Source organism: Lethenteron reissneri, chromosome 21 (assembly GCF_015708825.2).
Source record: "Lethenteron reissneri isolate LAM-NWPU_2019-01 chromosome 21, ASM1570882v1, whole genome shotgun sequence".
NCBI classification, from domain to species: domain Eukaryota; kingdom Metazoa; phylum Chordata; class Hyperoartia; order Petromyzontiformes; family Petromyzontidae; genus Lethenteron; species Lethenteron reissneri.
In genome coordinates, this window is record NC_083799.1 from 20,448,182 (window position 1) to 20,464,835 (window position 16,654).

Below are 16,654 nucleotides of genomic sequence, written 5' to 3' on the forward strand. Positions count from 1 at the left end.
ACCTTCCTTCTGGAATCCTCCTGAAGGACCTGGAGTGTGACGTCATCCCCCCTAGCCCACTTCATGGGGTCTGGGGTCCCGCACCCCTGGTCACAATGCTCCTCAGGGATTACCTTGGGCTAACGGCCTGACCCATTTACCTAGGTGGCTCAGCCTCCCTTCTGCTCCCTGTTGACACGGGGCCGGTACTGCCAGCTACGAGTAGTGGCGATCACGTCCAACAATGCCACTACAATCTTGATTTGAAGCTTTCATGACTGCAGGAATCCATACTCTTTGGTTCTTTCGGTAAAGTCACGTAGACTTTACCGAAAGAACCAAAGAAAATGCCACTAAACTATAATACTATATAATTGATTGAAACTCCACTAAATGATCTAGGACCGCTTTCAAATCGTTTGAGTATATTACGTGTATGAACGAGAATCAGGAATAGAACTGTACAGAAGTCCATTGCATTCTTTGCAGACACTGTCTGGCTATAATTGGCACTGCATCACTCAAACATCCAGATGCGTGCAAATGGATGGATGCATTCACTGACTATAGCCGACAGACAAGGCCTGTTGTCTCGACACACTAAACCCCGCAAAGAGTAAGGCAATAACATATTTAATGTAAAAAAGATATCCTGATGAAATGAAACAAAGGTAAATCTTGATATGGACCATGATATTATTGTTTGTCGTGTCTACTTAACAGCATATCTAATGGAAGGCATTTGGCAGTTGATCACCATCCAGCGGTATGCTTTGTTAGGCCTCAGTCTATTTGCGATGGCGAATGGCTCCTTTAGCCCCCGGGAGGAAATGAAACATCACATTCATTAATGCCGCTTTTGAAGCTGCACCAGGCACATGCTCGGTCACATTGAGGGATACACGGACGCAGCCAAGTAAATGCAGCATTTGGCACATACGAGCTGCCTGAGGGGGGTTAACTAGCTGTGAATTAGAGTTTTTATTTGGTCATGGTGAAATCCAGCAAAAGTGTACTTTTACAGTTATAAGGCACAGTCAAATAGGCCCTAGACATTTTTTACTGAACAAAAAATTTACTTAAAAGAACATGCTGTGTTTTTTCTGGCAATGTTTACTTTCTCTGTCCCTTCATGTACTTGACTTGATCGTTAGCGGATCGTGCAAGGATGCAAAATACATTTTGTGTGGCACCTAAACGAGGGTAAAGATTAATAAGGCCTGTAGTAGGCAGTACAGACTACGTTTCTGGTACTTAAAATTTTCAAGTTTTCTTCCCCTTCGTGTAAAGGTTTTTTTTTCCAGGAACCCCAGTTTCTGTGTTTGTCTCTGTCTTTTTTCATCACAATTACCCCCTTGTCAATGCTGTATACACATTGAGCCCGATTCACGTGTTGGAAAATGTTCTTGTTTCATCGTATTTGGCAAGCAATTCTGCAAATTGGCAAGTTGTGCGTAGGCAGTTTCTCCCAACGTTTGATTGCGGCCTATACAGTTAGTAAAATCTTCGTCGGCGCTCGTCAATTGTGTGCTGGGCATGATGATGTAGTACAGTTAGCTACGTAACGGTGCTAAATATGTTCAGTATACATACACAAATATTAAAATACAATTTAGTGAGCGGCCTTTGTGGCGTGATTGGTTTAGTGGGTATTTGAGTGTATGCCTGCAGCCATTGAGGTATGAGGTGAAATGACATTTTATGAAAAAAAAAGTCTCCTTAATGGAATATCTGTTGCCATTGTACAGTTTAGAAGTGAACATGTTATCAGTGATGAGAGTACTTGTCGATGTAGATGAAAATACTTGCTACAGTACTTCAATGTTGATGATATTCAGCATGGCCATATTTAAATCTTATGGCGGTCCCATAAGCCCCCGGCTCTCGCATAAACTGCGTTGCGACGTCACGACGTCATTTTATGTCTGTTGAAGGCGAACGACACTGCAATCTATTCCTCTCGACGAGCTCGATACGATGCGCTAATCAAAGTTTCATAGTTTTGTTTCTTCTGCGAATTCATCCTCGCTGCGCTTGGACGACAACAGAATGATCCGCGCCAGGCGGGTAATGGCATTAATGTGCGCAGTGGGACGGAGTCGCCAACATTTTTTAATTAATTGCGATTTTGACTTCCGTTTATTCGGGACCCCGGGGTCCCGCCATGAGGTTAATTTATAAACCTGAAAAATTTACAAATTAATGACATTCACAAATAATTGTCTGACGTTTTATACATTCGATTAGCACGGTTGACGATGCACGGTGCGAAAGAAGGTCTCCATACATATACTACGATGTGTAAGGTAAAATAATGTGACGTCCATGTGTTTTACATTCGAATATTGGTATTACAATGAAAGGTAAGAGCTCACGACGCATCATTTTTTCTAAACTTTTATCAACAGCAATCAAAGATCTTGTCTTAATGCGAGCTATAAAACAACCACGGCTTTGGCTCTTGACCTTAACATTCCACAGCGCATGCACGCCATGCTGTTCTCAATGGATTTGCGTTCAAGGGTATGAATGAAAGGAAACAGGATTTGACATTTCCGTGGGGAGTGTGTGACTGTCTGGGAAGGGATTCCTTCCATTCTGGAACACGTGCGCAAGGAGTCATCGAAGGGGACGTCACCACCCTTGAGCGGAGCAGGGGAATGATTCTGCTGTCTGGTCCTTTGGGGTGTGCTTTGAACAGGGCTGTGTTCAGCCCAACACTCTGCATGGCTATACCCACTCCTTATATCCATACCTCAGGATGTAGTTGTCGGTATTTGCTTGTCTGCATTGTGTTGCGGTTAGTGCGCTGCACTATGGAACCTGTGGCCCAAGTTCGATGCCCGCTCAAGGCCAACACCAATGATGATTATTTTAGCCGGTTCTGTGCCTCCCCTAGGTCGGCTCGGCATCAAATGAGTACGTGGTGCAGTATGTAAACATCGCCGGTAGAGAGACAAAGGTGGCCGGGCGTGGTGCTGGGCACCCACCCCCTCGTGTGCTGTGCTTGCTTAACAGCACTTGCTCCTACAGTCTGTTAAGGCTATCCGGGGGATCTGTGTCATTGTCTGCATGTAACTTTAGATGTGTGTGTGTATGTATGTGTATTCGTGTGTATGTATATTTGCGTGATGAGAGACGTAAGTTATGATTGGTATCTGAGCCTGACGTGTCTCCCCTAGAGTGACTCAGCCTAAATCGGTACCATGTGTTCATATTTGTACAAGAGAAAAAAAGGTGGCCAGGTATGATGCTAGCCCATATGATCACAAGTGTGCATTTATTAATCTGTTAATATTAATTCTAAAGCTGAAAATGCATGCATCAATCACGAGTAAGAATGAATGTTTATAAAATATACGCGACATTCACCATGTTGCTAAAAATAATTGATTCTTTAATTTATTGGAAAAAAAATCATAGAATTGTTTTATATCTCCGCAAAAAGTCCTCGCTTAACAGTCGGGTGCTAGCCCCAAGAGTAGTGGACGTTTATATTGGAACGCGTGTTTTCTGAGTGCGGGATGCTGGAGTGTCCATATCCCGCGTACGACCACGTGTGTATCGTGTATATCTGAACTGGTCCTGGGCCTCCCCTATGCCTACTCGGCCTCAAATGAGTACCTTGTGCGATGTGTCAACAAAGGCGGTTGGGAGTGGTGTTGGCCACCCCACAAACCCCTCATGTGCCATACCTACTATTATCGGTGCTCGCTAACAGCACTTTCCCTAAGTGTCTCTCAAGGCTATATGGGGAATCTTTGTCTCATCGTCCATATGCTTGCACACGTGCACAGTCGGCATCCTCTTCCGTAGCTCGAGGAAAACTTTCTGCTGCGGTTTAGTTCAGCTGGAAGAAAAAAAACCTTGAGCGTCTGTCCTTGCTCCGTGCACAATGTACGTGTACCTCGCTCTGACTCACGAAATGACGCTCGCTATTTCCGTTCCTCGTTCTTGCAAGCGTTGTGCACTTTTCCTAGTCCTCTGCCAAAAAATGGTTGGGTGGTCATTGTCTCTCTTCAATCATGCCATACTGATGTTGCAGTTCTTTATTCTGGTCGTATGGTATTTTGGCCCGGGTGTGTTGCTTTCACAGGCGAATACATTTCAAACATATTTTGAAAGGTGATAATTTCGCACAGTAGGGATGGAATTAAAAATGTAATTTCATGGTTGTAGCATTGGTGCTCTTGGTTGTATTAACGAATCCTTACAAAAACTATCTTAAAGTTATGTAACCTTTTTTCAAAGAACATCACAGCATAGTTTATTGCTGTTTTCTCATTTCGTGGATTATTCTCAGCATACTAGACCAGTAACCTTGAAATTATACATTCTGCCTTGTTAAAGGTTGTGGTTTACGTTCACCCTGAGCACTGAGCCATTATGGTTAGAAATATATTAGTTGTTCCACTTAATACCGTGCTGGATAATATGATGTACACAACTGGTAATATACATTGCAAAATTACATTGGTATTCCATCATTTATATTTGTTATGAATCAATAAGTGGGAATTAAGTTAATAATGCAGGTCTGACTAAATTAGACCAAAACTGGATCACAATTCAAGCTCTGTACAGAACAGATGGGGACCTACTTTCTGTACCGTCTTCCAATGGCAGCTTATTACCTTTATAGGGCAGTGTCACAGTCTCTCATTTCTACGAACCACGACTCTTACCTACCACCAAGTAATTAGGTTTCAGTTGTGCCCTACCACGACTCACCAAATATTTGCCATGCTAGCTAGTCTGGTTGCCCCTTGTGACTTAGAAAGTCAAAACAAATATGACTTGGGAGTTTGAATATTAAAAACGTATTTAATGTTGAAGATGATGATGAAATGGAGCTCGATATTTGTATTTATTTATCTCTGGTATTGTCACTTCGATTGTATTACATTTATTTAATAATTTACACGATTCTGAGGTTATAATGATATCCGTTATATTGGCTCATGAACCTGAGCAGGCCAAGGCACCGTCACTCGAGCAGGCTCCTATTTTGATGCCGTGAGGTGGCTGAATGTGCATGTCCTTTTAGACTTAAGTGTACAGCGTGTAATGATGATGAAGCAGCAAGTTAGGCTCCCTAAGAATTTCAGAGGTAATGCCGAATTCTCCAGATGAACATCTATCAACGGGACCTGAGCGTTTCCAGCTGTTCAATGCTTGGATTTACTTCAGAAGGATTTTGCAGTGGCAGTGAATGGCAGATGCCATCTCTTGTCAAGCGTCAAGTGGGGTTATTTATGGAATGGCGGTGGTTGATCATTATTTAACACGGCTGAAAATTGTGGCGCTGCTCAGTGCAGCTGTGGTGGAATTGCCTGAGTTATTCTTAGATTCGGACTCTTATGGATGATGCACTCCATAATTTTGTGGGGATCCTGCAGTGGTTATTAATTATCAATATGTTGTCGTAGATGGTCTTGACTCAGGGTAATGCTGCCAATCAAAGGCAGCAGGGTACTGTTATATTTTCCTGGCCCCAGAAGGATGTTCCTGCAGTACTTATTTAAATATATTTTTAAAGTGCACCAAATTACATTTGGAATTTAATGCTTTTCCTTGTCTTAATTTTATCATGAAAATGTATTTTCATTTGGTTGTCCAGGCTCTTTGCTAGGGCTCGGCTGTGTACTTTATACTTATGTAGTGGCTCAACTCGGAGGCAGTAATTCTTCGAGGCACTTACTTTATTATATGCACAATCTCCCTTAACACACCATACAGTCGCCTCGGCTACACACACCCTCGCCTTTCCACAACACGAGCCGTCTAACACTGATGGCGCTGACCGATACAGCTAACAACCGCATAGCAGCGCACTATTAAGCGATGACGACGACTGCTACCACCTGAGAGAAGAATGGTGACGACTATGGACTTGAGCAGCACGACGGGGATGCCACTTACAATCAACAGCCACGAGGTCCTGCACAGGGGCCCTTGTACTGTCGGCATGGCCTGGCTCCGCCCCCGGCCAACGCCCCCGGCCAACGCCCCCTTTCTAGGACTGACCAGCGGGTTCTTGGTCTGCCCCTTCTGTGACCTTTCCCCTCGATCCCCCTCTGGTGTGTCACGTGGCCTGCTGATGTCAGGGCTGCCGTAAACCGCAGATCCCCTTCCCCGCCAGCAGCCAGCGCTATGCTGCTACATTACTTATTCTATGCCACTACACTTATATTACAACAACCAAATATAAAATCCTACCAATCCCTCTTCCAATACCAATGGCTTCTTGATATTGCAGATGATAACACATAGAAGGTCCGTGGCTTCCTGTTCTCAGTCTTCATCCAGCCGCAACCATTTTCTCTCCTGGCTTGTAGCTGTTGCCACTGTTGTTCAGAGCAATTACTCTCTTTCGTTGGAGCTGCCACCCCTGGTCAGGCTGCACATTTGGGATTGAGGTTTTCTGCCCCCAGCATTTTATACGCTCTCCAAAATGCCTTTGGGACATGGTCCTTTGTGGATGTATTTGAGTGCTCAGATGTTCGTACATGTGGTGCGTGACCTAGAGTATCCCCTGGAGGATTTATGCACTCGAATCTTACTGAATCTGCTAAGAGAAAAGGCATGCCTTGTACAATGATCGCTTGACCCCTCCTAAAAGCATTGCAGGCCAACTCTTCATTTGCAGTGCATAGCTGTATGACATAGGGTGACTCAGGATTTCCTTTATGTTTCTCTGTATTTAGTACCCTGCCAAATCGAGTGAACCAAGCTCAAATGAGGAATGTGCAAACTAAAATTGTAGCTGTCTTTAGGTTTTTTGTTATCCAGAAAAGGTGTCCATTGAAAATGTTAAAAAGTGTTACGATGAAAGTGGTATATAACATAGGTCTACCCTAAAATGACCAACTGAGCCTAGTTACAGAAACCTTCGTCTCATAACAAGTGCATATGCGAATGCCGATGTACAATTGTGTTCTCTGCAAATAAGCACACTGAGCACATGCACCTACTTGAATTTAATTAGCAACTTACTGCAGGGCAGACCCTTACACTTGGCAGACACTCGCAGGGCTCACGTTTCACTCCCTTAATAAAAGCCAGTCCCAAGTCAAATGGAAAGCTGATCTCTGTCCAACTTCATTCCTGACAAGAAAAAAAAATCAGCCGTGTAGTGACTGTGGAATTGTACCCAATGTCGTTCTCTTTGGAAGTAAAGGGTTTTTCATGGTTGCGTTCATGTGAACCCCATTGATGTGATGTTTCCAACAAGGCAGTGGATATGTTCTTGAAAAATATGCACGGTTAAAAAGCATTCTTTGAGACTTCAGATACTTCATTGCCGTGGTTATACGGTACACTTAAAGGTGAATTCGTACAACAGAACCAAATTCATGACGGTGGATTTTTCTATGCAACTCCATGAACAAATGAAAACATAACCTTCATTTATTCCTAATAATTTCAACTTGTGACATGCACAGTTTTTACTCACACTCGACGAGTGGCTCAGGGGCACAATTGACCACAGACGAGCACAAAGGCAGCCATGCAGTGAGCTGGTGCAAACAATTTCCCAAGCTCTGCATTCCTGTATATATTCAGGTGTTATCAGCCAATTAATCAGGGCTTTGGGTTTGTTTAAGCATTCCTTGTTCCATGTAAAAATGTTTACTTAATTGCCCTGGATATCATCACATGCATCGTCATATATTATACCTGTTTGATATGTGCAGCTGGATTTGGTACAACGTTTCTAAGTATAATTACAGTTCAAAATGATTGACTGAGTGCTGACATTAATTACTTGGAAAATGTAGAGTTCATTTGAATACACTCCCAACTAAACAGTTGGGTATGATTCACTCAATTCATAGTTGTGGGTCACTGTCTGGTTATGCTCATGGGAGAATGCAGCTTTCCATGAAATAATTGTTATGTTTTGTTAATGCACTAAAGCTGGGACCACCTGTTTCTGAAAATTCAGGGAAATGAACACCAATTTGAAATATGATAACTTTTGTACCTTGTGGATTCCTGGCTTTGCTGGAAAATGTGGGTAATCTGGAAAACTAGTTGGAATCCAGTGTGAAGGTTTACAGAATGATTAGAGGACCATCAACCGCAGTAGTATATAAGATAACATGACGACACGTACTATTGTGACTGCATCAGGGGTATTGACGTTGATAAAGAGTGTATCTTGCATTTTGGAGTTTGATTGCTAAATGTCTGCTGTGGAATGCACATTAACGACATTTGTATGTATCTATTTATTTATTTCAATAGATTACTCCACACTAATGCTGTAACATAAATACTTAGCTGGAAAATTACCTGCAACTAAATTGTAAAAACACGTAATGAGGTTTTGCTATTTAATTAGTTTTCCCGAGTCCCTCTGAATTATTATCAGTGTACTAAATAAAGTAAATTGATTGACGTGGATGTGTAATGCTTTTAAGTTAGGGCCTATTGACGAGTTACACATCTGTGGTGATGATTGTGTGGTGTAAGTATAGTTTACAGGGCAGCAAGTGTTAACATTAAACATAAGTATAACCCGTAAAAACAAAGTTTTTCACTATAAATCCTTATATGCGTGGCGGCTAGAGTCCTCTCGTCCTCTGGCTTGAGATGGCTGTCACCTATGGGTCAGATGATTGTCTGCAGTATTAAACAATTGGTAATTAAATATTTAATTTGTTTTCCCTAAACAGTGTAAAATTTGGGAAATTTTTTTTCACGAACATTAATTGTCTCGCACAACGAGTCTGTGCAAAATGTCAGCTCGATTGGATCACGGGAAGTGGGTTAAAAAACGACCGAAAGGTTTGCACGGTCGTAAGCAAGCAAGCACGCAAGCAAGCAAGCGAACTTAATATAAAGGATTTAAAAAATGGCACTTCTAGTGGGTGCCAGTGGGTTACATGGATAGTCAGGAGGTGCTCAGAGCTGCCTAGCATTAATTAGATATTGAGAATATATTCACATGAGATGGATATCCTTCAGAAATGTACATTCCAAGCTTTAACAAGGTGGCTATTTTTGGAATATACCATTTGTAGTAACATTGGTTGCATAGATGGTCATATTATTAATTTTGTATGTTTTTGCGGCCTATACAAGCTACATTCTAAGTTTTAAAATAATGTGCTTTTTCACTTCCTTGAAACAGTCGCACTGTTTTCTAATAAAGAAAGTAGTTGAAAATCAGGCCAATTGTGGTTAGCCTCACAGTGGTGAAATAGATTCAAGTCAAGTATTCAACAGCATTGAGGATCTCTGATCAGTACTCTTTGGTTTTTTCGGTAAAGTCACGTAGGTGAAAAATATAAAATAAATGAAAAATGAAAAAAATTTAATCACGACGTTTCGGGCGCAACACAAGCGTCCTTCTTAAGGTGGGGACAACATAGCAAATCTACAATCTCTGATCAGCTTTTGCCACTTGGCTACTCCTTTTTCTTTGCCTGCCACAATGAGTGGCACTTACTGATACCCACGCCAAGATTTGAACAATGCTGAACTTGTGTGTCTGTGTGTGTGCGCCCCCATTTGTGTAGGGAGGACAAAATCAAGTCGTCCTACAAACCAGTGCTGCTTTCCGGGTCACTGAGATGCCCTACAAACTACTTCCTGATGAATTCCCATCAGGAAGCAGAGTGGTATGTTTCACGAATGCAATTGCGCTGCATTACATTGACTACTGGCTCCCAGTCCTTAGTTATGCCAAGGCTTTTAAAAGGCAGTGCACTGTGCGGTCGTAGCACAGAACCTCTGGGAAAGCCCATTTTAAAATAACCTTCAGATTGGTTGCTCAACCCAGGCACGGTGGGCAATGTAATGGCCATGTTTTATAATTTAGAACTGGAACATTAACAGTGAGTGCGTGTTATTGGGTTGCACGGTAAGCGTCGAGTACAAACATAAATAGAAACTGCCAGAAAATCATCAAGAGTAATCCCACATGCCTAATGGATTAAATATGCGTCTTCGTATTTGAAGCATATTGTCAAACTGTAAAAAAGAGTTTTCCCACAAGGAAGTAGTATCAGCAGCACTGCAGCAGGCTTATGAATGAATAATGTATTGACTGAACAGAACGTGTTATTTACAACCAGGTGAGAGCCGACTGAGACAAATTATTGTTAACAATGGAGCACCAACCTATTTGTTGACATGCTTGGCATGTGCGGCCTATTACAAAAGATATATATACTCATTAAGGAACGTTCCAATATTATCAATGGTTGACCTTCCTGATAAAATAAACATTGAGAATTGGTAAAGCTGTATGTGTACGTTAAGGATATTCGTAACACCAACACTTGTCACTGGCCCAAGTTTTAGTGTAACAGGAATGAATCCTTTACTTCGCTCAAGATATTTATAATAATTGTAATGTAAATAGTTTGTTTTAAACAGCAGCAGCAGGTAAATATTCAGTACACAAAGTGCCAAGCTGTCATAATCCTTCATTTTGGGTTGGGGATTTGCCTCCAGATTGTAGTAGTACTCGTCGGCTGTTCAGGCTATTGTGAAGGTTCGCCCATTTAAATAGGAGATAATGGCACAGTGGAGGAGATGACATCGACGACGTTCCCATCGTGTGTACGTTGTGGGCCGCCAGGTGAACACGACGGTGGTTCTTGTGAAAGCGGGGTTCCAGCGCCCCGTGCCCTACTGGGTGATTTTCTTGGCTGTGCTAGCCGGGCTGCTGCTCTTGGCCCTGCTCGTCTATGCCCTGTGGAAGGTGAGTTGCAGCCCTTAGGGAGGGGGCGGGCTGGGTCATTGCGGTTACACCCATTGCATTTACACGTCGCGTACATCCGCAAGTGGTTGAGATGTTTGAGAAATAATTAACACTATGGGAACCTCATTTGCCAGTAAAAATATGATAATTGTTTTTTTACCCTTCTAGCTGGCAACAAAACTGACACCTTTTTAAAAGGAGTCATGTTTGCATAGACCGCAATACCTGCAGTCATAATACAAACAAAAGACATAACTCTGATAATGTATGCACTGTCCTTGAAGTTGATTGGTCCACACCCGAGACAGCTTTCCTTAGAGCCTAGTCTCACATGGGTTGGACCAGATGACGCCAAAAGGCGCACTTTGGCGTCATCTGGTCCAACCCATGTCAACAATTATAATATAATTAACGTCATATTTTACGTAAAAAAAGGACATTTCAAACAGTTGCGGAAAAAATAGGAAATTCCTTATAACCGTGGCTGACACTAAAATGTATTCAATTGGATTTATTCTTCTTTTTACAATGTTTAACGTAATTTTTTTTTCTGTTTTTGTGTCTGTCCATTGCATAAAACACACATTAAAATTTCACGCTTTTGCATCTATGTACCATCACACCTGCATGCGCAAACCTTCACACGTTTGCACACGTACACATGCAAACGCGCAGATGGGATTTTTCAAGCGGGAGCGCTACATGCATGATGAGATTCCCGCTGAAAAAGCATTTCTCAAGCCGCGGCAGAATGGAGTGGAAGCCTGACCGAAGCAGACCGGGACTAATCTGCACCAGGCCTGACGAGACCGGATTGAATTAGATTCTGAAAGAAGCTGGCCTCACGTCTGACTACGTTGAGCAGCAACGCTGAGCCAAATGTCAGATGCCTGGAATGGCCAGAAACAGACTGCATGGGATCAAGCAGCATGAAACGCCATGGACAAGATCTGATGCTCAAATTGGGAGCAATCGCAACAGAGAAAATTACATTAAATATCCAAAGACAATATTCAACTATTATTTTATTAGCATTGGCAAGGGACCTGGTCCCTAGAGAACAGATGTTAGGCCACGAGACTGTCTGGTTATTACACTGTCTACTGAATGGGAAGAGTTGACCAAGCCATGCAGAGTTGTGCAGACCCACACTGTGCTGGGCTGTGTGAAATGACAGGAACAGGTTGAACTGGATTTGCTGTTCTAACTCAGGTCTCTGCCAGCATTTCTTTGGATCATGCTTGGATTGGTGGTTCCTTAAAACCTCTGCTTCTTGCACTGAATGTTAACAACTGTTTTTCTTCAGTGTCGCGTGTTGTTAAGGACTTTAATTTCTGCACCGTCCATCTGAGGGAAAGCACTGGGCTATTTGCTCGGTATCAATGCCTACCCCCCCGATGCAAGCCTTGACATGCACACTTTCAACCTGCCTGATCCATAAACAATGACAAAAATATTAATTTTGGGTTTTTTCCCCTCATCACGAGTCGTGTAAATAATGAAGCTGCATATGCTACCAAAACGTTGTCGATTGTTCAACTCTGCATCTTATTTTAAGAGGAATTCGGCTGACTATGGGTTGGTTTAATTATGCATTTCTCTACACCTAGAGTTTGGAGCACCAATGTTTAAACCTTTTATGTTGATTGCTTGACAGAATAATAAATGACGCGCTTCCACAGGAGTGGCTTCGACACTTTTGCCAATGTGCCTTCACGTCCGACATAAGCCACTTATGCTTCTATAGGCATTCTATTTTAATCACTGCTACCCTTTCCACAGTCAGCAGCAAATTCCTAGAAGCCAAAGAAGTGTGTGAGGTGCAGTGTCTGTTGGAATTGCATATGTAGCTATTTCTGTTTTGTTCTTGGTGCTGAATTATGAGTGTCTGGTATCACATTTACAATTGATCTTCATTGTTTGAGGACAAAACACATGTATATTTATCTTAATTATAATAGTAACAACATGCATTGTTCACAAAAGTATTTATGTTTTTTATAAGCTGTAGGGTAATTTAAAGAATTAAGAAAAACAGAGACTGCAAACATGATGCTCTTGATGGCTGCATGACAATTTGCAAGTACTGCCCTCGTTGGAGTGCAATATGACAATGTTCTTCATCCACGTGCTTTGTCCTTGGTTGGAAAGCCCTGTAAACTGGTGTTGTATCAGGAATAACAGACGCTACCCGTCTAATTTTGGGGCACAATCCAATTTAATAAACTATTGTTTCAACATTGTGGTAAACGTATCTCCTTTAGTGGCGGCGGAGGGCCATGCGAACGAATTACATACAACATATAATTGATTCTCACTATATTTTATGTGTGCATCAGGATAAAAAAACACATTGACTAATTGATGATGCATACAATTTCCAATTGTGACCACCTGTGACTGCATAGTTATGGCATGCGAATATGGGGATGAGATGATTTTGAGGTGGTGTTTGTTGTGGCCTTTGGAGTGCTATAGATTTTACTTGGTATATGACAATGCAGGAGAGTTTTCGGTTATTCGTTATGGTAGTCTCAAATGCAATAACCAAATTATATTGTAACGTATACGGCTTTGACATTTCAACAGATATCCAGCTTTATAACCCCTTTTCGTGTGACTGCCACATACTATTAAATCACAGATTATATAGTCAATGGATATCATCACAATGCATGTTTTACAATTCATTGGCTTGATGTGAATTGGCCATCAAGTTAAAAAAGAACACTAATGTTGCTTAGCTATCTTTGATACAATGACTTCCCCTTGTCTTGGTTTTGATGTATGCTCGTGTTTTGTATCTGTCAAATAATTAAGCTCCTGCACTTTACTTGCAAAAGGCATGTTAGCAAATGTCTGATCTAAAAATCTGGATTTTTTAAAGTGCATTAAATGTTTGTATAAAACACTTTAAAGGCACATTTTAACACGTTTAGACATTTCATTTTATTGTACATTACTTTAATAATGCCCCCAATGTATCGGCTGCGTGCACTTTTAATCACTGTTAGAAAGTCAGGAATAGTTGAAGTGCGGAAAATCTTGCCAATAATGTTACTGCCAAAATGACCTCTTGTCTTGTGCTATTGCGAGCATTGTACAATCAAAGCCGATACACCTTCCAAAATGTACGCTTGTGCTAGATCCTTTCAAGGGTTAATTTATCAGGAGTTAATAAAATAAAGTGGTGTAGTGTGGAGCATTGGTCGCTATTATTAGCTGAATAGAATCTGCCTCCCGTTACTGTAATAGCCATAATCACGATGCAAGCATTTTTTGTATAATTGTGTTGTATTTCCTGCCTCTTGGCACATACAAGCGATGGAAATATACAGGTAAGATTGGCAATAACCACGCCACAAAGGCGGGATTGTTGGAATTAAAATTAGAAGCATTGTGTCTGTGTGTCTCTACGACCGTATTAGAATGCTGTGCTTTTTTTAAAATCCTTTATATTAAGTTCGCTTGCTTGCTTGCGTGCTTGCTTGCTTACGACCGTGCAAATCTTTCGGTCGTTTTTTAACCCACTTCCCGTTATCCAATCGAGCTGACATTTTGCACACAAACTCGTTGTGCGAGACAATTAATGTTCGTGAATTTTTTTTTCAAAATTTTACACTTTAGGGAAAACAAATTAAATATTTAATTACAAATTGCTTAATACTGGCAGACAATCATCTGACCCATAGGTGGCAGCCATCTCAAGCCAGAGGACGAGAGGACTCTAGCCGCCACGCATATAAAGGATTTATAGTGAAAAACTTAGTTTTTACGGGTTATACTTATTCTACACTGGGGTTCACTAAGAACATATTCTTTCAGTGCATTCGACGAGAGCACATATTGCAGGCAGTGTGGTCATCTGGGCTTATGGTGAAAACTTTGTCTTTACAGAAATGTCCTCGGATAATAAACAAGTGCTCTGTGGTTTGGCTTTGTTTTTGATCACATGATGGCATACGTTATTATTGGGGGTTTCCCCCCCCCCCCTAACCTGTATAGAAATTCTCAAACTTCATTCCCTGGACTGCCCTACAATGAATATCTACATTCAAATGTTAATTCCTCTTCCATGCACACGAGGGACATTGGTCAAAAAATATTAAAACCTGTAAAGGGGGAGAAATCAATTTTGGGAAACTGCTGGCTTTTTTAATGAAGCACTGCAAACTGGGTCCTGAAAACATACATTTTAACATACTCATTGATATTTTTTTTGTAAACGTTCATTCATGGAATTATTTGGTTACATATATGGTCAGAAATAGAATTTACCAACAGTTGGAAAGTGTGCACTTAATTAAGGTGACTTTTCAATTATAATTGTGATCAGCAATTGTGGTGAGACACAAGGCCCTGCCACAAGAGCAAGGCAACATTGTGACATTTTGATTCCACCTAGTGTATTCATGAGCCAATTATATTCGTTCAGCCTTAGTTCCATGGGTATACGACTCATTTTTCCCCATGTAGACATTTTAAGTCATGCAATTCCACTTGTCATTGTTATTTTTATAAGTTAAATTATTCTGTAACAGGTTCACGATTTAAGAAAGTTTCTGCATATTGTGGTGTCTGCCAACTTGATTTAAGTGTGGCATTTATTTTGTATTTCGTTTAGTGTGTGTGTGCGGTTTTATTTTGTACACTGCCTAGTGTGGTTGGTAGACTTTGCATAATACTGTAATATGTATAAGGTCTATGAAGAATGGCTGGGGTAAGAGTCTGCCAAAAGCAGTAGTAACTTTTTTATGATGAGATCCTGTAACCGTGGCTCGTATAACACATGTTCCAACAAATCGTACAGCAATTTTTTTCTTTATCAAATCATTAAAAGCAGTTCCAATATGTGACTTTCAAAAATAAACACTTACATGAGCTGTCTGTCAGCTATGTGTTTGACATTAAAATGCATGCATTTGACATGTTTGCATATTTGGTGCGAGTACAAAATTCTGAGCAATGCTTTTGCAGATTCTTACCTTGGGTGTGCTGCTGACATTGTACAAGAGTGGGTTTGTAATTAATAAAGTGATTTTGTAAATGCAGATTAGACTGCAAGTGATGGATTTATCACAGTGATTTATTCGGCCAAGGAAGAAGTGGCTTTTGTGGAATTGCTTTGGCAAGATTACGAATTCTACTGGAATGTTCTATGATTAATAAAAAAATCGGAAATTAATTGTAAGCTTCTTGCAGCATTTTTTTGAAGCTGCATATTGAATTAAATGGTGTATTTAAGGTGGCAATTGCTAATATTTGTTGTATTGGTTGGGAAAACTACCAGATCCATGGAAAGTCTACAAAAACTTTGACTCAAATCCACTCATGGCTTTAATTTAAAGCTTCCTAAACGTACTGATGAATAATTACATTGTATAAAACATGATACTTACAAATAATGCAAGTTCAGGTTCTCATTTTTTATATATTTTTCATTTTCCGCGTTTTTTACAAATGACAGTTTGTGGTTTAGTAATAGTGCTGCTCAAATTTGCACAAGACATTTTGTTAGCTGAAAGTAATGGCTTATCTTTGCTTGACTGCAGTACGTTATTCAATTGAGTCATGTTTTTCTCTAGAATTTGTTTTACTTTTATTAAATTTGAATATTGATTATTGTACCTAGAAGGTAATGACTTTCCCAAGTAAATGTGTTTAGATCAAGTAGTAAGTGGAAACGTTATTTGGCTATTTGATGGACAAATGTGTCTGACCTAAGACGAATGTTTCAACGAGCACACTTCCTCCTAAACCCACACATCTGTTCTTACGCGGATGGTAGCATCCTAGTTTGTGTAGACTTTCCACCGAACATAACCTTTTGTCGAGTCCATTCTGAGTCAATTCTACGTCCGAATAGTATCGTATAGTCTTCTGCTTTAACTGTCAGCAGGCTTTATGCCACGTTTTTTTTTGGTTAAACGTGACAACACAGCACAACCTACATTTGAA

At 40.9% G+C, this 16,654-nt stretch overlaps 1 protein-coding gene across 1 annotated transcript in view; it reads left to right on the top strand.

Annotated features, from left to right (window-relative positions):
- LOC133345373 (integrin alpha-8-like) overlaps positions 1-16,091 on the top strand; it is a 121,989-nt gene extending 105,898 nt beyond the window's left edge. The window contains exons 28-30 of the mRNA XM_061556071.1: positions 9,507-9,608; positions 10,574-10,696; positions 11,372-16,091. Coding sequence (XP_061412055.1) covers positions 9,507-9,608; positions 10,574-10,696; positions 11,372-11,464 — 318 coding nt within the window. The 3' untranslated portion in view covers positions 11,465-16,091. The remainder of the gene's footprint in view (positions 1-9,506; positions 9,609-10,573; positions 10,697-11,371) is intronic.
- The last annotated feature ends 563 nt before the right edge of the window (positions 16,092-16,654 follow it).